This window comes from Cervus canadensis, chromosome 1 (genome assembly GCF_019320065.1).
Source record: "Cervus canadensis isolate Bull #8, Minnesota chromosome 1, ASM1932006v1, whole genome shotgun sequence".
Lineage (NCBI taxonomy): Eukaryota > Metazoa > Chordata > Mammalia > Artiodactyla > Cervidae > Cervus > Cervus canadensis.
The window spans coordinates 49,220,111-49,243,300 of record NC_057386.1 but is presented as its reverse complement, the minus strand read 5'-3'; the positions used below and the strand labels follow the sequence as shown (position 1 = coordinate 49,243,300).

The window sequence follows — 23,190 nt, the reverse complement described above, 5'->3', positions numbered from 1 at the left end:
GTCCACCACCAACTCCCGGAGTTAGTGATGTTAATGGTCATTAATCATTGCCTGGTTCTCAGCCAGGGTTGATTTGGCAATGTCAGAGACAAGCTGTCATAACTTAGGGAGGGGCGCTACTGAGGCTTATGGGTAGAGGCCAGAGATGCTGTTAAACACCCTGTAATGCACTGGACAGCCTCCTGCAACAAGAGTCATCAGGTCCAAAATGTCAGTAGTGCTAAGGCTGAGAATCTAGAGCCTAGTTAGTTCCAAGATTTTGTTAAGGGTTTGCAGATTGTCCTATTCTAATAATCATTATTCATTCTTTATTAGGTGTAACTGTCCTGTGAAAAGATCAGGACAATCAGTTGTTTGGTTACCTGAGGCACAGTTTATATAGAAAAGGCAGGATAAATGTTTTCTTTCCCAGTTCTTGAAATAATGAATTAGTTCCCTGGCATCTTCCAAAACTGACTGATGAATTATGGGATTTTTTTTTTTTACTACAGTTATGAATTCATGATGTTTAACATATTTGAGTATTAATTCATTGCAGTTATTTTTATTGACGTTCAGCTTTTTCCATCTTTAGACATCTTTTCCATCCTGTTGGTTCCCAAGTTCTGTTTCCTTTTTTTTTTGCTACACTGTGCAGCATATGGAATCTTACTTCCCCAACCAGGGATTGAACCTGTGCCGCTGGCAGTGGGAGCGCAGAGTCTTAACCACTGGATCACCAGGGAAGTCCTGGTTCCTGAGTTCTTTTGACACAACCACGAGTCTGATGTTGTACAGAGAGAGGAAACAGATCGGGTAGTCAGATTTAGGTGATAATATTCCTTCACAAGAGAATATACTTAGGCAGAGCAGAATATTATTCTTGCTCCTAAAGAAATTTAAAGGAATGAAACAAGCTATGGGAAGAATCTTTTAACTAGAGCACGTTACTTTGTGTTTAAACTCTGCTTCAAGCTTTTTACAGCTTTGCCAATTGTGCAAATTGTCTCTAAAAAGGGATTTAACCACTGGGCTAGGCACACTGAAGCTTTGTGAGAGGGGATGATTGATACTCAGATTTTTAATAGAAATGATAACTAAAGATGTCATTTGACCTTTGATACTTTCTAGTTGTATTTATTTTTCAATCTGTGCCTGCTCAGGTTATTCTGCTCTTATTACAGTCAAACCCTGAGAAAAGAGCTTTATCTGGAGCCTTCTCTAATGCATGTAATGCATTTGATTGTTACGTATAATACAGTCTGTTCACCATTTTCTAATCGTTTTTTTTTATAAAGCAATCGGAAGAGGATGTGAGTCAGTTTGATTCCAAGTTTACACGTCAGACACCTGTTGACAGCCCAGATGACTCAGCTCTTAGTGAAAGTGCCAACCAGGTCTTCCTGGTAAGTGAAAGACTCCCGTGCAGCCATGGGAAATTTAAATATGAGGATGGGCCCTTTTCAATAAGAAAGTTAGAATGTAGATACCCTGAGTTGCTTTTTTTAAGTTATCCCCTTATGACTTATTGATGAGTAATTGATGTTGCATAACTCAACATTCCATTTTAGCGATTAGAGTCAGAGTATATGATTCATTTTTTGAATAGGCCACTGACTTAAAATGTTTGGCTCAGCATCCTAACTGAAAGCCACACAGCCATAGCAGTAGGAGAAGAAGGGCTGATAGTAACTATTTTTTCCTGAAACAGCTAAAGATTTTTATCTGTAGGGGATTTTTAACCTGTTGATTTTAAATATTTGACATCAAAATACATTGCTTCATGTGTGATTGTAAGCAAATTAACCCTAAGGAGGAAGTATCTGTATTGATTTATACTTTGTCTCCTCAGATAGGAAACCAGAACTTCTAGATTTTGATCAACAGAAATGATAGATTTATATCTGATGACCATCATTGCATATTATTTGCCTAGTGCTTATTTTATTACTATAAGTACATGTCATTTGTTTCCTTTGTCATTTGTCATTATCCTTTATCATTTCTTTTTGGACTATCTCTAGGGAGAGTAGAACATGGGAAAAGTAATCATTTGGAAATTTTTTCTCCCTTGTTTACGAGTTCACAGGATTTGTCATTAACTTGATTCTCAAATCACAATGTAACACAGTATTGTATCTTTTGGGGTGGAGGGTCAATTCTGAAGTTAGCATGGAACACAGAAATCGTGTAAAATAACACTTAAATCACCATAGTACAGTATGCTTTTGAGTAAATAGCATTGAATAGTAACAATTCTATAAATGTATGATTATATAGTAGTATAGGAATATAAATGAAAAATATAATTTTATAGAATTTTAATTACTTAAGAAGGAAGATGAATATCTACATGATTTACAAAATTACTGTATTCTCCCTTAGTAAAATCTCTCATTTAGGGGAGTAGGCATGATTCATTTTCATGCTGTTGTTGCTTTCTTTTTTTTCTCTCATTATGTGGAGTTTTCTTTTCTACTGATATGGAATTTATACCTTTGATTCAACATACAGACCTTTTCTTCAGTTGAGTGTTATGGAGTTTTAGCTAGTTTGACAATTTTTTCCCCCATTAAAAAGTCTAGAAACATCTTACCTTGCTACAAAGAAATCCAAAGTTGTGGTGGCAGAAGTTATGGAGCTAAGCTTTCATTCTGAGTTGTTGCACTTCTCTTAATTATTTAAATTGAACAACTAATGAACACAAGAACAATTCATTTTTAGGTGGTAGCCAGAATTCTGTACACAAAGATCTCTTAAGATTAATTTAAAATAGTAACAGCCCACTTATCTGGGGATTGTGACTGTAGTAACTGCAGTTCAGTTAGTATTTTTTTATTGAAAGATAATTGCTTTACATTATTGTGTTGGTTTCTGTCATATAACAATGCAAATCAGCCATAATTATATATAGATAATCCTCTCTCTCTCAGCTTCCCCTCCCTCTCCCATCCCACCCCTCTGTCGTCACGGAGGGCCAGTCTGGGCTCCCTGTGTTACTCAGCAGCTTCCCACTAGCTATCTGTTTCACCCATGATAGTGTGTATATGTCAGTGCTACTGTCTACCTTCTCCTTCCCCTGCTGTATGCACAAGTCCATTCTCTACATCTGAGTCTCCATTCCTTCCCTACAAATAGGTTCATCTGTACTATTTTTCTAGATTCCATAGGATAATTGCCTTATAATACTGTGTTGATTTCTGCCATACAAAGTGTAAGTGTGTGTGTGTGTGTGTATGTATGTGTGTGTGTGTATATATATATATATATATACCCTCTCTCTTGAGCCTCCCTCCCACCCACCCTCTAGTAGTTTAAAGCCTAATAGAATTAAAGGATATTCAAAGATGATTAAGGCAGAGTCTGGTCCTCTTGGTAGTTAAGCTTCAGCCCACTAGAATATATGTGGAAATGGCCTTGGTGGTCCACATGTAGCTGTCACAAAGTATATGCTCTATAGAATTGCACCTCACTCTTCAGGACTTCACCCAAAGCCTTATTGAGTCTTTTTATAATAAGTCAAATGCCTGCTTGTAGGTCACAAGGATAGGAAGATAGGTATAGGATTAACTGTTAAAGGGATGAACATTAACAGCGAGATTAATGATAGCTGGTAACCTAATAGCCAGGTCCAAGAAAGAACTAAAGCTAACAAACTGCATTATTGCCTGTTAACAGTTAATAGCTTTCACAATGTTGGCCCTTACTTGTCAGGAAAATCCAAATCTATTCAATCATTGGCATAAAACCAGAAAGACCATATATGCCAAGTTAGAGAATTTTATTTTTATTTCAGCCTAATGAGAAACTCTTTGGGGGATGAGAATATTAGTTGCTTATATGTATGTGGCTAGAAACAGAATTTCTCTGCATTTCTCTTGGTATTTAACATCTTAATGTAGAGCCTGTACTTTTCCTGTTTTGTTCTACTTCTTTTAATACAGTGAAATTTTGTCTGCTGGCCTTTGGGGTTCAATATAATTCTGTTGTCTTGGGGGCTATGCCTCTAGAAATGGCTGGAAGGAAGGTAATGGGTGTGAAATGAAATTGAGGAGGTTGAAGAGTAATCACATTGGTGATTTTAGGTGTACATCATCATCTTGGTGTGTCAGAGACTGAGCAACCACATTTTCTCGACATTCTGTAGTCCACTGTTACTATCTTTCAGGGTTTTACATATGTGGCTCCATCTGTACTTGAAAGCGTAAAAGAAAAGTTTTCCTTTGAACCAAAAATCCGATCCCCTCGAAGATTTATTGGCAGCCCACGAACACCTGTCAGGTATTCAGACTTTATTATTTTTTAATCTAGAAGAAAGCGCATTGTTTAAGAAATTTATGCCAAATTACATAAATGGAAAGTCTGTCATCCTATTTGGTTGGCGTAAGCACGACATCTCTACCTTCTTATATTGCAAGTGATCCATCTGTGACTAATCAGTGAGAAAATGCTATATAGCTTAACTTCCCTCCTGAAAGTAAGCTGCTGCACCGCAAAGTGTCCTCTTTAACCATTTGTTCAACATTTATTATGCGCCAGGGGTTGTGCTGTGTGCTGGGGACACATGATTATGACAGGAATTGTCCTTGTCCTGATGAAGCTTACAATTTAGTGAGAGAGTCAAAACAAACAAAGAAGGAAATACAAAAAATATGTAATTACAAGTAGTGCCAAATGCTATGTGAAAAAAAAATGTGTTAGTAGAATGCAAAAAATAACACGGGGGCGCCTAATCATGAAAGAGCTAGCCATACGAAACAGAGAGGTACAGGGGTGTTACAGGTAGAAGAAGGCACATGCAGAAGTTCTCAAGGAGGAAAAACTTGGCTGCCTTCTTGGAAATGAAAGGGCGGTCAACATTCCTGAACTGTGGTGAGTGAGGAAGGGAATGACAAAGGTTTGGAGAAATATTTTAAATGAAATGAGAAGCTGTTTTAAGTGGGGGAGTAAAATGATGTTTTTTTTTTCCCCTAAGTATCATTGATGGTTTTATGAGGGCAAGTGTGGAGGTTAAGAGACCAGTTAGAAAGGTAACAATTAGTCTAGGGGAGAGATGGCTCAACTTCTGCCTCTGTGCCAATCCATACAAAAAGGAAATTGAAAAAAAATCACATGACCCCACTCGCTTTAAATGTAAGGGAAATGTTTCTTGTTGAGATAGTACTTGAGACAAATGATAGCTCTTCCTTGTCTTAAAGCCCAGTCAAATTTTCTCCTGGGGATTTCTGGGGAAGAGGTGCTTCAGCCAGCACGGCAAATCCGCAGACGCCTGTGGAATACCCGATGGAGACAAGTGGGATAGAGCAGATGGACGTGACGATGAGCGGGGAGGCTTCAGCACCGCTTCCAATACGACAGCCAAACTCCGGACCGTACAAAAAGCAAGCTTTTCCCATGATCTCCAAACGACCAGAGCACCTGCGTATGAATCTATGACAAAACAATGCTTTTAATGAATTGAAGGCAAAAAAGGTGGGGAGGGGATGTGTGAGCATCCTGCAGGGTGAAACAGGAAGACTCAAAATGACAGTCTTGAAGAGTCAGTGTCATGACATAGAACACTTTTGACAGAGGAAAATTAAACATGGATTTTAAAAAATCAATCATGGTGCAAAAAAACTTAAGTGAAAATAGTATTGCGGAATTCTTAGGCACATCAATTATTGATTCCTAGCGACGTCGTCTCAACCTATCAAGGATTTTCATGTTGATGGCTTGAAACTGACAGTATTAAGGGTAGGATGTTGCTTCTGAATCACTGTTGAGTTCTGATCGTGTCGAAGAAGGGTTCTCCTTCCATTAGGCAAAGTATGAATTTGCCTATAATACTTGCAACTAAGGACAAATTAGCATGCAAGCTTGGTTAAACTTTCCAGCAACATGGAATCAAAGACGAAAAAAACTTATCAATTGATGTTTTACGTGCAACAACCTGAATCTTTTTTTTATATAAATATATATTTTTCAAATAGATTTTTGATTCAGCTCATTATGGAAAACATCCCAAACTTTAAAAATACGAAATTATTGGTTGGTGTGAAGAAAGCCAGACAACTTCTGTTTCTTCTCTTGGTGAAATAAAAATGCATATGAATCATTGTTAACCACAGCTGTGGCTCGTTTGAGGGATTGGGGTGGACTTGGGGTTTATTTTCAGTAACCCAGCTGCAATACCTATCTGTAATACTAGGATAAAAAAAAAAGAAGAATCTACTTAATCATTTCTATTTGCAGTACTGTTATGTGCTAAGCTTAACTGGAAGCCTTGGAATGGGCATAAGTTGTATGTCCTTCATTTCATCCTTATCCTGGGCCTGCATTGCACTGGAAAAATACCGCCACCTTATACCAGTATTTAGTTCAAGATGTCAAACGTGTTCAGCCCGTGGCTGAAGGACAGAAGCGAGTCAGGATAAAATGCATATCGTGGGGCGGCAGAGTGAGAGGAGGGAAATCCAGGGGAAGAGGGTGTTGCCATGGTCCACTCTCTTGTGTCTAATGTCTTTACAGCAATTTGGTAAGGTTTTAAGTTTTACTTCTTTTTACTGTTTTTGCTGTCTACCTTCCTTATATTTCTTCCTCAACGGTTTTAAAAGGAAAAAAGATGTTTTTTTTCTCCTATATTGGGGCTACATTTTTTGATTATAAAAATATTTGATGGCCTTTTGATGAATGTCTTCCACAGTGAATAAAACTTAGTGGCTTAATTTAGGAAACATGCTAACAAGACACTATGTTTTTGCAGTTGTAACAAAGGCTACATAAGTGATTCACAGGTACAAAGAATAAAAATAAAGGTAACTTTACCTTTCTTAAATACTTCCTGCCTTAAAGAGAGCATTTCCATGACTGTAGATGGTGAAAGGGTTTAATATCTGCAGAGCTTTATAAAAATATATTTCAGTGCATACTGGTATAATAGATGATCATGCAGTTGCAGTTGAGTCTTATCACCTCCTTTTGTTTGTCTTTTATAATGTCTTCAGTCTGAGTGCGCAAAGTCAATTTGTAATATTTTGCAACCCTACAGTTTTTTTAAATAGATGCTGCTTGCTATGTTCTCCAGACCTTTTTGAGCCATAGGATCCAAGCCATAAAATTATTTATGCATGTTGAATTCAACCAGAAAAGAGACAAGCTTTGCTTAAACGGCAATTCAAGTGAGATAAGATGAAATCCTATGACATTAAGCAAATGAAAAACCATGAAAAATGATTGGAAATACACTTTTTCAATTGTGGCAATAAACAATTGATAACAGCTCATCTTTGGACAGAAAGTTTTTTGGTTTTTTTTTTTTAAATCCCTCCCTCTAGACCCCCTCTTCCCTATTGCAGCAGTGTACTGAATTTATAACTGTAGCTAGTAATGAGAAGCTACAATAATGAGGGCAGAAATTGTACTTAAAGTGCAGGTCTTTACTATGTCTAAAAAAAACAGAACCCAAAAAGCTATGGTGATAGATACAGGCTTCATTTCAGACTGTAAATGACTTGTCCTACTCTGACACTTGTTTCAAATATGTTTACTATTAATATTGTGTTGACTGCCTGACCAAATTCCAGTTAAAGTTTTACACCACAGTATTCCTCCTCAGTCCTATTTGCTAGTAACATTTGCATTGTGATTGCCTGGCTGTAACCACCCCACAGTTAAACCATTTTCATAATTAGTACTGCCAGCAGTAGTGGCAAGCACTGTAACTTCCTGCATAAAAAGCATTAATTTCATACCTACCATCCATACAAATAACAGCTTTTCAAACTGTAAACATTAAGTGAAGTTAATTTTCTATACTGTGGCAGGTTTATTGAGAAATTTGTTTCATAAATGGGTATCCCTACTATGACTGTGAAAACTTGTCAAGTGCCACGTTAGTGTCACAGACAGAAAGCACACACCTATGCAATATGGCTTACCTTATATTTATTTGTAAAAAACCCAAGCATAGTTTAAAATATATGTCAATAATACTAGTCTTTTGAGTTTCTGAAAGGGTTCTTTATTATTCCAGGTAAGTGTATAAAGAGATTTAAGTGTTTTTCTTTCATCACTTATTTTCTTTAAAATCAGCTATTTACAGGATATTTTTTTATTTTATACATGCTGTTTTTTAATTAAAATATAATCACTGAGAACTGAAGTTTACTAATTTTGATTTTATAAGGTTTGTAGCATTATAATAAACTGGGATTTATAAACCAGCTGTGATTAACAATGTAAAGTATTAATTCTTGAACCAGATTTTTAGGAAAATTGTTATTTCTTTTTCTCCTTTATGGTCTTAACTAATTTGAATCCTTCAAGAATTTTTCCATACTATTTTTTGAGATAGAAGGTAATGGGGGTGGGGGGGGAAGAATGCATGTATGGTACTCCATAAATTCAACATTCTTTAAGAAATACATGATTATAAATAAACTGCATCCAAGCCTTGGATTTTATATTTAAAATAGGACCTAACTATTTTGGTTATTCAGTCATGTGGTTCCTAGCTTATAAGGGCTAGATCTAAGATTATTCTAATGGGAAATGTTGAATTTATGAAGAATGGATTTTGAGGCTCTGAAAATGGTTAATTTCTGAAATATAAACATCAATGTCCAAACATCTACCTTTTTTCCATAGGAGTAGACGCTAGCAAGCTGGACAAAATAATCATAAAGTATTTGTCCCACCATGACCTGTGGTCTGTGGCTGACTGATACAAAATTCTTCGTGTGTGATTCTTAATTTACCACTACAGCACAAGTATTATCTCAGTGGATTATCTGAAGTAACATTTGAAACATGGGTTCATCTGTGTTTGCTCTTTTAAAACTTTTTTTTTTTCCCTACCCCAAGTTGGCTTTGCATCTATCAGAGTAAATAAATTCTTCAGCTGCCTTATTAGGAGTGCTTTGAGGGTAACACCTTTTCTGCTTTTCATCTTGTGTTTACTGTATTAAAGTATTTGATTTCAGATTGAATGAATGTAAATAGAAATTAAATGAAAATTTGAATGAACATAAAATAGAAGTGATTTTTTTATTATTATCATTATCACCCTAAGATGAAAGAAATAACTATCAGATACACAAATGGTTTCAATAATTCTTCCCATTCATATGCTAGATGTGTTCAGATTCTCATATTTAATAAACTATATATATGTAAAGAATAACAGTTGTAAAAATTGCTTTTGTGGAGAAACTGAAGGAACAAATTTGTAACAAGTTTTAGTACTGATTTTATTAGGTGTTAAACATCTGTGATTTCCAAGTTCTGTCAAAATAGTAGAATGTGATTGGTTGCTTAAAAAAAGTTCCTGTGAAAAATTATGTGAAAGCCAGCTTCACATAAAAACACTGAAAGACAGTTTTTTCAGCCACGTTTGCCAACTTCATTATTTGATGTGTATGCACAAAATAACTTAGTGGACAAATCTGTTTTTAACTAATATCTCAATATATCTGCTGTAAGATGGGTGTTTTGTGTAAACCATCTCTTATTTATGAGGTAATTCAATCACATTTGCCAATATAGTTTCTCTATAGAAGTTCTCAAATGGACTTTTTTTATAAAACAGTAGTGACTCTTGATGTTGATAAAAGTCTTTTAGAGAGTATGGTCTAAACTCACAGAATAAAGGGGTTCTAATTCCCGTTTTTGAGCTGAAGGAATAAAAGTGCAGAAATGCCTCCAGTTCCTTAGTGCTATCAGTGGACAACACAGCGCTCCTGCTACATCTCCCTCCTCCTCAGTTCATACGTGAAGTGCTTTCCACTGTCCACCACCGTCTTTTGTTATTCAATCATATTCAGAAACAAAGCTGTCCATATGGCCATAGGGTAAGTAGGTATTGTGTTAGGGCTAAAGTAACCCATGCGGTAAGATGTTACTCTTATGTTTTTACCAAGAAGTCAGCATATTTTTTACACCCAAATTCTAATCTCAAATTGCCTTTCTTAACTCATCCCTTGCTGTATACCCAAATAACAACTATTGGCTTCATCACAAAATTAGGAAGGTGATTTAAAGCCAAGTAAGCTTGTTTTTTTTTAATATTTGCAGTGGTTCTCAAAGTAGATAACATAGTTAAAAGTACATCATCCTGAATGAACAGAAATAGTTGTACTTATAACCTAGCAGGGGAAAAAGTTAGGTTTTCTAATGTCCTTTTGTCAGTTTGGGTAGCCATGAGGCATGAAAATGACTTAACCTGTATCTGGTTGGTCACTATCCTTATTAATCCATGTTGGTGTATTCTTTGTCTTACCAGCGTTGTAAATTTGTTGAAAATTTCTGCCTCTACCCCCTAAATTCTCCTCACCACTGTCTTTTTTCCTTGTATGCAAACTGATAGATGGTAAATGAGAAAATAAGTAGAGGCCTCACATCAAGAAGTAGATAATAACCAGTCCTTGACTTGGTACAGATCTTGATTCCCTCATGAGGTTTCAAGGGGAGACAGGAACCGCCTCTTTCCCTTTGCATCACCCTGCACAAATACCTGTAGGCAAACAAACCACTCTCCAAAGTTTCATTGGCCTGTGTACAAGCTTTAATCTCCCAAGTAATGATTCAAGCATGAGGTTTCAAAACTCTTCTAGAGAAGCTAGTATAAGGGAAGTTCTTTTTTAACAAAAATTTTTGGGCCAGGTGGCATGCAGGACCTTAGTTCCCCAACCAGGGTTTGAACCCACACCACCTGGATTAGAAGCGCAGAGTCTTAACCACGGACCATCAGGGAAGACCTAGGGAATTCTTTTCAAACAAATGAGTTGGTCTTATTTGTCACACTATTCAAATCATCACTGAAACCAGCTGTATGTAATCCATGTGAATTATTTTAATAGTTAATTCTAGAAAGTCCATGGCACTATACAAAAAGCAAAATCATGAACATTAAAGCTGAGGGCAAGATTGTATGTATTACGTCCACAAAGAAAAGGAATTTGTCATTTATTCTCAATGACTGCTAATCATACGTGGGGAAGAGAATAACACAATACTAAAATGTTTCATCCTCAGTAAATTAGTCTTCCTTAGAAAATTCTGATTGTACAGGTAAAATATAGCATTTATAGCTTTCATTTAAAAATACAAGTTTTAGGAAAAATTTAGGATTTTTAGAATGAGAATTATAAAAGTCAATGCTAAAGAAAATTCTACTTTCAGGTAATGTGTATCTTAAAATATTGTGAAAAATACTCTTTATTCTGAAAACAGTGTCTGGAAAGAATACCTGAATTCCTCTAAAACCACTAGTTGTCATTTTGGTAACATTAACAAGAAAACACATTTACAATGTAACACTGTCATCATAGGTCAAATAAGGACAGAATAAATGCTGCATATGCATTAGGCTGAACACTACTTACATAATATAGGATCTTTCATTTCATATTTTGATAAATGGACTACACACTTAACTATAATACTCTAAAGCCATTTGGGAACATTTTCCTTAACTTCCAGCCCTGAAAACCCATTCTAATGTCTTTACCAGTAGTCACTGTAACCAAATAAAATTAGTGTTTTGAGGCCTCAACATTAAGTTGAAAACCTAGTATACTTGAAGGTGTGATGAAGTGGCGCCATCTCTCCACTTGTTGACGTGGTCTGAGATCACAGTTCTGCACAGCGGACAGGTCTTCTCTCTGTTAAACCACAAGGTGATGCACTCTTCACAAAATATATGCTGTAAGGGAATTAAGAACTCGGTTTTATAGCTGGTAACATTTTAACTTTACATGCATCACATTGCAGAAAAAGTTCATTTTACAAGTGAGACAACAAAGTATAACATTCAAGAACACAAAGAGCAGTGTTAGTGGCAGAGACAAGTATTCTGACTCGTCCTACCATTTAACCACCTTTAATAAAATACAAGTTATATTTAGGTGATGACTTTAAGATCAAGGATAATGACTAAAAGGAGATGAGGCTCAGTCCCTGGTTGGGAAGATCCTCTGGGGAAGGAGACAGCAGCCCACACCCGTCTTGCCTGGGAGACCCCACATGCAGAGGAGCCTGGCTGGCGGCAGTCCACCGGGTTGCAAAAGATGCAGACACAGCTTTGCGACCAAACGACAACATGACTAACAGCTTAATACAGTCTTTTGAGAGTTATAGGAATAAAATAACAGGAAATGGCCTTATACAAGCCAATAACATGCTGGTATTCTTAAAAGACTAGTATTCCATTATTAAAAATTATCTGTTTTCCAGTCACTTTGGTATCCTGTCTGCAATCCCTTCATACACTCTTCTACATAAAAATCATTAGAACATAAGGGACAAAACTTAGCTAACCTACCAAACCCCCAATCACAAATAAGAAATTCATAGTATGTGCCCTGAATGCTACTTTCTGCTAAACAAGATACATATTTTTTCCTGAAAATTAACATAAATGTGACTTTTGCAAGTTCAGAGAAGTGCTGTATTAAGGTTGCTTAAAAATAGAGTTACCTGACAGATGAGAAGAATTGGCTTTTGAAATTCAGCTTGACATATTGAACAAATATCATCCATGTCTGAACACTGTCTTTTGCTGGCAGGGACTCCATAACTCTATATAAAGATAAGAAGGTTCTGTTCCTCAAATACATAATAGGTGATACTGTATTTCTCAAATCTCCAAGGAACTAGGCATTTGAAAACTTTCCCAAAGGATATAAACATTTCAAAGCTGATCTATGTATGCAGAATCATGTCTGCATCAAGGTGAACTCATTACATTATACATAATAGAATCTTGGAAGATTGTTAGATTCATTGGATTCCCAAATAATGATAGTGCTTCAAATTCAAATGGTTTAAGAGACTAAGCAATGTGAAATATAACTAAGCATTATGCAATCTATATTCATGTACTATGTGACCCAGTATTGCCAAGTTGAGCCCACTTACTACCTATGACACTGGCTTAAAGTCAATTCTGAGCCTGGTTGGCTGAATGTAACTCATGTAGAGACTGATTTAGATTTCTGTACTCCACATTGGAGACTGACTGAATAGGTCCAGAAATACTAAAAGGTAACCCAGAAATCTAATTTTTGAAAGCTTTCCACGTGAGTTCAATATGAAGAAGGTTTGGGGACCACTAGACAGTGTCCTGCCACTAAATCTAAAAATAATTTTAATTATCTTTATCACAAAAACCAGCATTTAGTGCTAGTAAAGAATGATAAAATTTTACAAAAGAACTAATTGCAAAACATCACTTGGGTAGCGCTCTACTGTCAAAACTCAACACAAATCTTTGAATTTCCTTTTCGAAAGCCCTAAAAAAAGTTTCTGATCTTGTTAAGATCTTATAACTTCCTTACATATTCAGTAGAATTTAGTCATTAACTGGGTATGACAAAATATTATAAATGAGATCATCTTTCTGTAGAAATGATGTGGAAAAGGTAGCTGAGGAAAAGAACACCCAAGTTTCAGTCATAGTCATGAGACCAAAAGCGTGACATGACTTAGCAACCTGAGGCTATGATCTAAACTTACTTTCGAAGGTTAACAAAATCAAAACTCAAAGGATATAAATTGAAAATTAAGATTTTTTTGAGATCAGTGATGTTAAAGATTCTAGAAATAAGATACTGATGGATGATCTTGATGCCAATTTCCCTTCAGCAAATGTCATTTAGCAGAGTACACCGCACGTGTGCATGCTGACAAGCTTTTATTTTTAAAACAGCACTCTTGTCCGGCACAATGCAGACCCCCTTCAGGTGAAAATATCCTGATGACAATTGCCATTTCAAGGGCAACATTAAGGAAGATGAGAATCTCAAGAATAAAACAGAGTGTTGATGACTGTGATTAATGCTTCATGGAGAAAGAATACCAAAGGCATTTCAGCTCAAGCTCTATTCGGTTAATTGCTACGGCAGAAGCCTAGTACAAACATAATCAATTGATTATGTACTCAATGGCTAAATTCAAAAGCTAAAGTCTGGATTTTATCTTTTTAGAGAAAGAGGTCTGAATAGGATGCAGTGAAACTTGTTACTATGTTACTATCTTAGGGAAAGGGTGCCCTGGCCAGTTAGTTTAGTCCACTTCATTGGTAAAATCCTGTTGTTTTTTCAAACATAAATTATTAGATTGGCATTCTTGTAAGTCAGAGTCTCCTGAGTCCTGACCACTTAATTGCTGAAATACCTAATGGACTATAACTGAGAATCAAACTCTGAAATCTGGTGATCACACTAACATACTGAGAACCTCTGAGGCTAATAAATAGCAAATGAGCCATTATCATTTGAGCTATGACAGACACCCTTTCTCTGCAGTTTGTTACATCAGTAGAATCATTGATGTATAATAAAGTTATAACTGACAGTGGAATCTCTATTTAAAATTTTATTTTTTGTTAAGTTTACTGATACTGTCAAGAACTTATTTGTGCATATGGAATTCAGTATTGGGGAAATTTTTCCAGTAAGAAAATTCCAAGGGACATGATTTTTGGTAGTAAGCTTTCTTATACACAATAAATTATAAGCACTTTAACAGAAGCTGAACAGGAGTTAATGAAAACACACAAAACCACTAATTGTGGATTAAAAGAGGAACAAAAGTTCATATGATTTTTGAGGGAATGTTTATAAATGGGTTAAAAATGTCAGACAATTTGAAAGGGCAAGAGGCACACTCAAATACATAATTACTTTATCAACCATCAGGTGTTGTCAATGCACAAGAAACGGGTCACAGAAATAAAACCTCTTTATCATCATAACCCCAAGTGCCAAAGTACTAGACGTATTTCAAACAATCATGTAATATAAGTCTGCATTTGTAAAACTGCTGGACTAAAACAATTTTATAATGAAGAAAGGTAAAACGTTTCCTATGATAAAAAATACTTACTGGTCGTGTAACAAATATTCGCAAAACCCGTCTGAAAGTTCTCAGGTGTCCAAAAAAGTCCAGAAGCTGAAAGGGAAAATAAGTCCTAATTCATTAATTCAAAGAGCCATCCTCTGTTAAACTTAGAGGTCAATGCTAATATCAAATATTGCTATTAGCAATGCTCATTGCACATCACAACTAATCATTTCATTCTAAATATATTTAAAGTCCAATTATGGGATATTTTACTCAACTTATCAATTTCAGCCAACTTGTAACCAAAATGAAGTACATCTGAATGCCCAGAGTTACAACTGGGTCAAGACAAATACATACTTAACTAAATCAAAGGCAAGGCAAGTTTACCTGGTTCACATGTCCTTAACATATTTAAAGTTTCATAAAGTGACTAAGTTGAGGGGACAGGACAAGATTACTCCACTAGTTTGAGAATTATGTACCTGACAGATGCTACTGATGGGGGTGGGTATGTTCTCTTCTACTCATTCTCTCCCTTAGATACTCCATGCTACATGGAGGTCCACTCCCCCAGTAAAATCTGAGAACCACTGGATTAAGGTAAAGATATCTATTTCCTTTTCTGCATTTCTAAGTATAGAATCTGCCATTTATTTCAAACTAGTGATATGAAGATAAACTATAAAACAGAGACAAAATCAGTTATAGGTAAAATCTGTAAACATTATTACATGAATCATTATAAATGACAAAATTTATTATGTTACCTACTTTTAGTATGAGGTAGAGTAAAGCCAGCAATATCCCAAGACTCCATCTAGTTACATTACCAAACTCCCCATAGCTTATAAGGTAACGAAACCAAACTGGTATGGGAACAAAAGTTCGGTAATACTGACATAATTCTTCTAAAAGCATATACCAATAACCCTAAAAAGGAAGAAAAAAGAAAACAGAGCCAACAAAGCTACTTATATACACAGCACAAATACTCCATATTGGACTGAGAACATCACGAGTATATGGCACAATAACACAACTATAAAATTAGTATTCATAATGATAATGGTTATGACTGACAACCTCAACTTGGTTCTTCGATGTTACAGTCACTGGTTTGTTTTCAAAAAATTTCTAGAGAGTGACAGTGAAAATGTTTTACATACAATAAAATATCTTCCTGACTACAAAAATTTAAAGTTTTAACTGAATATGAAAAAACACCAAATAGCTGCATATAGTCAGTTATCAATTATCAATAAATAATGCCCTGGAGGAAAAGAGAAGTATAAATGTAAATATTTTCCTATATATGATGTGGGGACTGATTTTTAGATTATTCCAAAGCAAGTATAATTGATTTTATTGGAATAGATACTTTGTTTCAATAGGTGTGAGATAACATAATTAGGTTATTGAGCAAACTGGAAAATTATAAAAAGAATCATTTAAGACTAAATGGATGAGATGGTTGGATGGCATCACTGACTCAATGGACTTGGGTTTGGGTAGACTCCAGGAGTTGGTGATGGACAGGGAGGCCTGGCGTGCTGTGGTTCATGGGGTCGCAGAGTCAGACATGTCGCAGAGTCAGTCGCAGAGCGACTGAAATGAACTGAAGCACTGATATGGTTTCCTAACATCTTTCCAATAAAACATAATTAGATTCTTACCTTGGATTTAAAAGGCATGATGAAAGAAGGCACCAATAAAATAAGGCATTTTACGCCCATGAAGAAGAATTTCAGAATGAAGTCTGTAATTCCAACAACCCAAAGAACTTCCCAGAAGCTTGAATAGTCCAAAGTAGGATTTAAAAAAATTAAGCTACCAAGAGAAGAGAAACACAAAACTAGTAAGCAACATAAAAAGATAAAAACATCAAAACTTACTAAAAGCAACATAAAAAGATAAAAGTGCTGACAGGGGTTCTAAATTTGCTACCAAATAATGTGTAAAAAATCTGAGTTTGACAAGATGCTAGAGTTTACGTAAACAGATTATTTTGGTTATTTTAAAGAGACTTTTTAAATGCTTGAATTTCACATCTTTCCTCCTTAAAGAAAACGAAGAGTCTTCCTAACTTGTCATGATTGACATCCTCTAACCTGTAATCTAAAAAATTCACAGATAATAGATATCTGTCCTTCTCTCCTTAACCAACTCGAGTCAGGATTCTCATCCCTCCTTTCCAGTGAACTGCTTCTGTCAAGATCATCAACTTCCTCCCTCTTGCTAAATCTGAAGGTCACTTTCCCCCCTTCCCTCCTCAAAGTATCTTCTGCCTAGACTTCTAACACCACACTCTTCTAGATGCCCTCATATGGTCTAGTTGTTCTTAATGATTGCTTCTTAAGTCTCCTTTGCTGCTACTCCTCTGGCTAATTGTGGACACTGTCCAGTCCTAGGCCCTCGGTCTATGCTTTCCTTCCCTGGTTCGTCTTGTCAAGTTCCATGTTTTTAAAATATCCACCATGTGCTGCTAACACCAAAATTTACAGCTCTAACCTATACTCTGAGCTTATGACAAATAACTATGATCATTTTAACAGTTCTACATGGCCTCTCAAACTTAACATGTTCAAAACAAAATTACTGATTTTCCTTCAAGACCACTTCCTTCCCCAGTCTTTCCTAGCCCAGTAAATGGCACCACCATCCAGCCAGTTGCTTAGACTAAAAACCCCAGGCATCACCCTTGATTCTTCCCCTCACCCACCCACCCAATTCGAGTGGTATCAGCTACACCTACAAACTATATCCCAGATTTGTCCACATCTCTCCAACACCACTGAAACTCAGATTTCTAGTTATCTGATTAAAGCTGAAAATTCAGAACACTTCCATCTGACATGGAAACTTATCAACTACTGTTCTTTAGCAAGTTTTCTTCTAGAAACAAATATCAAGTGTTCTCATCACATATACACCCAAGATGGTAACTAAGGGAGGTGATGGATATATTAACTTGACTGTGGTAATCATTTCACAATGTATACATATATCAAAACATGTATATTTTAAATATATACAATTTTTATTTGTCAAAAATAAAAAAGGTCACCAACAACAACCTAATATTTAGTAACTTGATTACATAGGTAAAAATTTTAGTATCAAAAATTATTGAGCACCTGCTATGAGGCAAGGCATTGGGTATAAAACATGAATAAATCACTTTAAGCGTACTATCCTGGAACTAGACAAATACGTAAAAATTGAATTCCAAAAGTAAGTATGTGCAAGTAAAATATATGTAAAGTGCTATGGAATATAATGATTATATAAAAAAAATGTGATTGTGCACTTGGGCCTCTAATTACCTGTAATAAAGTGACTGAGAATGAAAGGTGTAATATAAAAGAACAGAAGATCCTGCTAAGAATACCAGTAACCAAGCACACTGAATCTTTGAGCACCTTTCCTGAAAAATAAATAATTTTATAATTCATTACTTTGAATTATGCCAGAATTTTAAATATCATTTAACTATTTTACTTTAATGACTAATTTATTAACTTAAAATGTTTAATAGATTAATTTATCTTAATAAAAATATAGAGTATTTGTTAAATTGTACATATCATTCTATTTTATATAGCTTTAATGAACAAAACAACACAAATTTAAACAGATTTTTAAAATACAAGTTTCCTCATTGTGTAACAACATTACCTATGTTTCAAAGCCAAATCTTCTACAAACTGACATAAAGAACCCACCTAAATGAAAACTTTACTTCTGCAGCTCCCTATATTTGCCTTCCTGACAAAACAGGCGTGTAGAAAATGCATTAAGTTATCAGGGTTTATAATTTTAAAAATTCTCATACAATTCAGTAAGAATAATTTGTTTTTAATCTGTTTTATAATTAAGTTTTAATTACTAGTTTAATTAAGTTTTACTAGTTTTAAACCCTAAATTAAATTTTTATGGTTTGATAGGTTGTAACTACAAATATTCAGGTCAAAATATATGATTCTTTACACAGATATAACCCTTTAAAGTTGCTTGAAGGTGAAATTTTATAAACTAATCCTGTTTTCCCAATAATTTACAAGAATAGGACTCTGACAATTATTAAGAAAAAACTTCTTGGGATTTAGTTTTCTTTGAATAAGAGAAACCTAAATAATTCAATACCCATTTGTTCAATGTACACTTTTAAGTATTTTAAATCTAGAGTACAATGGCTAAAGTTTTAAATAATGGTTATATTACTTAGTATAGTCAAATTAACTTAAAACATGAAGGCACTTGACAAATCAGACCATATTGTGATGTTTAGGTTTTAATCATTCTGTCTAGTTTTTATTTATCAGGAACCCAACATACAAAGAAAATACGGTGAAACAATTCAGTATTAGGACAAATCATTTATTCCAGGTCATTTAGATAACATTTAATATATTATGGATGTCACATTACACCTATTTAAATTTATCAAACTATCTTAATTCCTATTTCTCTCAAAAATGAGCATATAATTCTACAGGGAGAAACATTTAATGATTTTTTAGTTGCTGGTTATACTTACTCTTAGAAAAACCTGATTTACAATGCTTTTGTTTGCATATATAAAAGTTGTAAGCAGCCCAATTCCAAGAGAAATTCCTGTTAGAAAATAAGGTCCAGTTAATTGAAATTAAAAAAAAAAAAGAGCTAACACAATGACATGATTTTAAAGGAAGCATATACAATTTTAAAAGCTAACAAAATAAGAAACTGAAATACATGAAGTAGATTACCAATAGAGAATTAGCTGAATATAGCAATGAAACAACTCAATGCTTTATCATACCCTACCTGTTATATGCTGCATAACAAGTTTGACACCCAGAATCAAAATATATGGAAGACTCTTCTGCAACCACTTGAAGAGATACCGGAATTCTGAGAAGGAGCTGCTACCATGATCTCCATACTCCGTGTCGCTATCATCAGGTTGCCTGGCTTCGTTGTGGGAGTGGCTCCGTAAGCGACTATGGACACATCCATGCGTACAGCTGTGGACACCTGACCTTGTATTTCTGGAGCTTGGATTTTCAGCACATTCTTTAGGTAGGGAGCTTATCTGGATATGAACATCTCCAGAATAAAGACAGGAAGCTTCTCCTGTCAGTCTTGTTTGGACACACTGGGAGGCTGAGGCATTCTCACTGCCTGCAGCTCCTGAAGGGCTGTGCAGTTGACTACAGTTGGCTTGCATGGCCCTTGAATACTTGTTCTGTGATTTCTTTGCTTCAGGGCTCTGTCTCCTAAAAAATCAAAGAGCAGAAACTATTCTAAGTGAACAGTTAAGTACAGGCAATATGTGGCTCACCAGGAACTGTTTATTCGCTAAAGGAGAGGCTGGTAATCACAGCAGATGAGTTATTTTCAGGTTATCTAGCACTGGTCACTAGACTCCTCCTTCCTCCCCACTGACGCGAAGGCTCTGCTGCCCTGAGCAAACTACCTTTCAGGGAACATCTACTACAGAAAAAGCTGTGCTTCAGATGCCTCCAGTTCTCTGACAGAAGGAACTGGCAAAATACTCAAAGTATGGGTGCCCAGCAGATGTTAATAGTACTCATTCATACTAGAACACTCAGTACATTTACTCCGCTCAACTAGAAGAGTCAATCTGTTTTTTTAATGCCTACATGGGCTAGGAAGAAAACGTCAAATCTTAACTCCGTATTAAGCAGCATCATGCGTAACTAATACTAAAAATAAACATTTCAATTCGGTGACTTACAAATTTCCTTTTATGCTGAAACAGCTTTCCCGAAGCTAAGAAAAGTTTCCAATAATAATTAACACCAAGAAATATTACCCTTCCCTGCCCCCCTCAAAAATATCTTTAAAATAAGACACTTTGGGAGTCACCGCTAAACGACTATTCTGAATAAGGATAATTACGTAGTCTGCACATTATAAATGAGACTCTGGAGGGGTGGGAAGTCCGGAAAGAAAACATCGGCATCCAAAGATCCCTAAAGGACGAGTGTGGGTGGCCGTCAGAATCCAGTTGACGAAAAGCAGAGCCTTCCTGCCGTTTCCGTATGAGGAAGCTGGGGTTAACCTCGGGGCATGTTCCGTGTCATTCTATTTCATTTCTAGGTCTGAATTTTTTTTTTTTTTTTCAGTGACTGTTGGGCGGTTTGGTTTTTAGTGCTCTTCACCGAAGGCTTTCACCGATGCTCCAACGCCACGACTGCCATTTATTTCCTCCAATCTCTGGAGACACACACGCCGGATGGGTCAGTTTCAGCGTCTTTTTCCATAAATAAAACCAGAGAACCCTCCCACTTCCCTTCAAGCATGAAGCAAGAAAGGGGAGAGAAAGGGAAGAAAAGTCAAATGCAAACGGCTCTTCCGGAATCTCCAGGACAGATTTTTCCACCCACGTTCGAGCTTCGCGTGCCTCTGTTATTCTCCCCAGAGCCCATTTCGCCGCGGTCCCTCGCCTCCTTCGCCCGCTTCCCCCAGGCCTGACCTCTCATGACGATGAGCGGACCAAGGCCCAGGCAGCGACGGCAGGAACAGCGGGAAACGCCGTCTCGAGGCCTTCGGTCAGAGCCATCACCTTCAGACCCCGTCGCAGGAAACTCTGGCACAGCTCGGCGGCGGCGCGCGCGCTCCCGGACGTCCTCACGTGCGCGCGCCCCGCCCCCGCGCGACGCGCCGAGGGCCGGGCTGCGACGGCGGGGCGGGGCGGAGGCCCCGGGTGGGTGTGGGCTGTGAAGAGAGGCGTGCGGCGGAGGACCGACCGCGGGCGTCGGCGTTAAACAATAAGCGTACGTGCGTCTGTTTGGAGCCTCCAGAACCTGCCCTCGAGGGAGGAGCCTGCAGTTGGGGGCGGGCCTGGTCTCGCCCGGCTCGCCTGGCCTCTGGAGGCTGCTCTGCCCTTTGGTCGCGCTTGGCTCGCGTCCGGCGAAGCGTGAGGTGGAAGAGCCACGTCGGCGAGGGTCTGCGCGGCTCTGAGAGGGCGGGACGGGGCGGGAGCGTTCTGGTGTCGGCCACCTCAGCTGACCCACTTGTGGCCGGTCGGTGAAGTTGTAACTGAACTGGGTTTTTGTTACATTCCTAAAGTTGCTCTGTGAGAACGAGGCCCTGGCGAAACCTGAGGAGATAAGGAGCAGAGAGAAGTGGGGGATGGTTTGGGAGAGAAGGGGTGGTGTAAGTATCAATAGAAGTTAAGAGTTTAAAAACCCTGTGGGGTGTAGAGAACGCTGTACTATGTTCGCGGTAATTGTTAACCTACAACTGTTTTAAAGTAAAAGATTTATTAAGGAAAACTTTAAACGAAAGAAACAAAAAAAACGTTGCCTCTTGTTCCCGAGCCAGAATGTATTCTAAATGATATTTAATTGTATTCCATGAATCTGCCCCATTCGCGACAACTAACCAATAGCCTTTTTGCTTTGAACCTTAAGTTTTTTACCTTTAATTTCTAGAAGTTGACGTCAAGTAAATCTTGGTGGTGTTTCTATAGGTCTTGAAATTAAATATTCCATGCCACTGGTGAGCTGTTCAGTCTTTCCTCACTAGAGGGTAAATTTCATACATACAAGCACATGTCATGAATTGAAAATCTAGTGGAAAAAGTGATACTTTTTTTTGTTTGTTTGTTTGGTCTCGATTTAAATGGGGTCTCTGATTTAAAACCATTTAAAACCATTCACAGCATGGCTCAGAGGATAAAGAATCTGCCTGCAGTTGAAGAGACCCAGGTTGGATTCCTGGGTGGGAAAGATTCCCTGGAAAAGGGAATGGCCACCCACTCCAGAATTCTTGCCTGGGAAATCCCATGGAGAGAGGAGCCTGGTGGGACAATCCATGGGTTGGCAGAGAGTCTGACACGACTGACCCACTAACACGCACACCTTACACAACAGCTTTGCCCAAGTTAGTTTGATGGTGTGTGAGTTTTGAGGCTCCTTAATCATGAAATTGTGTGCACCTTATTTCTCGTGTATCAAGAGTACAGCTGAATTCACTATTTTTTTAACCTGAATTAACCACTTTGAAGATATGCTTAAATCAGATTATTTTTATTACCAAATCATTTCTTTTGGTTAAAAAGGCATTCCCCCTACTCCCCACAAGAGGTATTAAATCTGCTTCCGGTTGCCAATTAATATATTGCTAGATATTTTTGTTTGTTTTGGTTTTTGTTTTCTGTTTGTTTTTTGATATATGGCTCCATGAACTTCACAAAGTCTTCATGACAAATTAGGTTTCTTTTTCAGAAAGTCTTAGTCTGTTTGAGCTGCAGTAAGAATATAGCCTGGATGGCTTATAAACAACAAGTTTATTTCTCACAGTTCAAGAGGCTGGGAAGTTCAAGATCAAGGTGTCAGCAGATTTGGTGTCTGGTGAGTTCCTGGTTCCTGGATT

At 36.9% G+C, this 23,190-nt stretch overlaps 2 protein-coding genes across 8 annotated transcripts in view; one reads left to right on the top strand and one right to left on the bottom strand.

Annotated features, from left to right (window-relative positions):
* Window positions 1–8,992, top strand: part of RPS6KB1 (ribosomal protein S6 kinase B1) — a 38,564-nt gene extending 29,572 nt beyond the window's left edge. For all 4 annotated transcript variants that reach the window (XM_043482331.1, XM_043482340.1, XM_043482355.1 and 1 more), the window contains 3 exons: window positions 1,278–1,385; window positions 4,148–4,260; window positions 5,178–8,992. In XM_043482331.1, coding sequence (XP_043338266.1) covers window positions 1,278–1,385; window positions 4,148–4,260; window positions 5,178–5,415 — 459 coding nt within the window. In that variant the 3' untranslated portion in view covers window positions 5,416–8,992. The remainder of the gene's footprint in view (window positions 1–1,277; window positions 1,386–4,147; window positions 4,261–5,177) is intronic.
* Window positions 8,993–10,790: 1,798 nt separating this feature from the next.
* Window positions 10,791–21,424, bottom strand: RNFT1 (ring finger protein, transmembrane 1). 4 transcript variants are annotated; one of them, XM_043482380.1, is made up of 9 exons: window positions 21,287–21,424; window positions 19,612–20,063; window positions 19,343–19,419; window positions 18,129–18,229; window positions 16,479–16,632; window positions 15,577–15,735; window positions 14,845–14,910; window positions 12,436–12,537; window positions 10,791–11,662 (listed from the first exon to the last, which is right to left on the bottom strand). In XM_043482380.1, the coding sequence occupies exons 2-9, from the start codon at window positions 20,012–20,014 to the stop codon at window positions 11,528–11,530; spliced, it is 1,197 nt and encodes a 398-aa protein (XP_043338315.1). In that variant the 5' UTR covers window positions 20,015–20,063; window positions 21,287–21,424; the 3' UTR covers window positions 10,791–11,527. The 4 variants fall into 4 exon arrangements, with proteins under 4 accessions (XP_043338315.1, XP_043338308.1, XP_043338324.1 ...); XM_043482373.1 differs by lacking the exon at window positions 21,287–21,424 and adding an exon at window positions 20,721–21,274; XM_043482389.1 differs by lacking the exon at window positions 21,287–21,424 and adding an exon at window positions 20,710–21,273.
* Window positions 21,425–23,190: the final 1,766 nt, after the last annotated feature.

What these genes read in the sequence shown, in the direction of transcription:
- RNFT1 (XM_043482373.1), bottom strand. Translation starts at nt 20,773, where the DNA reads ATGCCGATGTTTTCTTTCCGGACTTCCCACCCCTCCAGAGTCTCATTT. An exon ending in TAAATCAGGTTTTTCTAAGA is followed by an intron (nt 18,230 to 19,342) that starts GTAAGTATAACC and finishes TTTATTTTTCAG; the next exon opens with GAAAGGTGCTCAAAGATTCA. An exon ending in TACTCTACCTCATACTAAAA is followed by an intron (nt 14,911 to 15,576) that starts GTAGGTAACATA and finishes TTTCCCTTTCAG; the next exon opens with CTTCTGGACTTTTTTGGACA.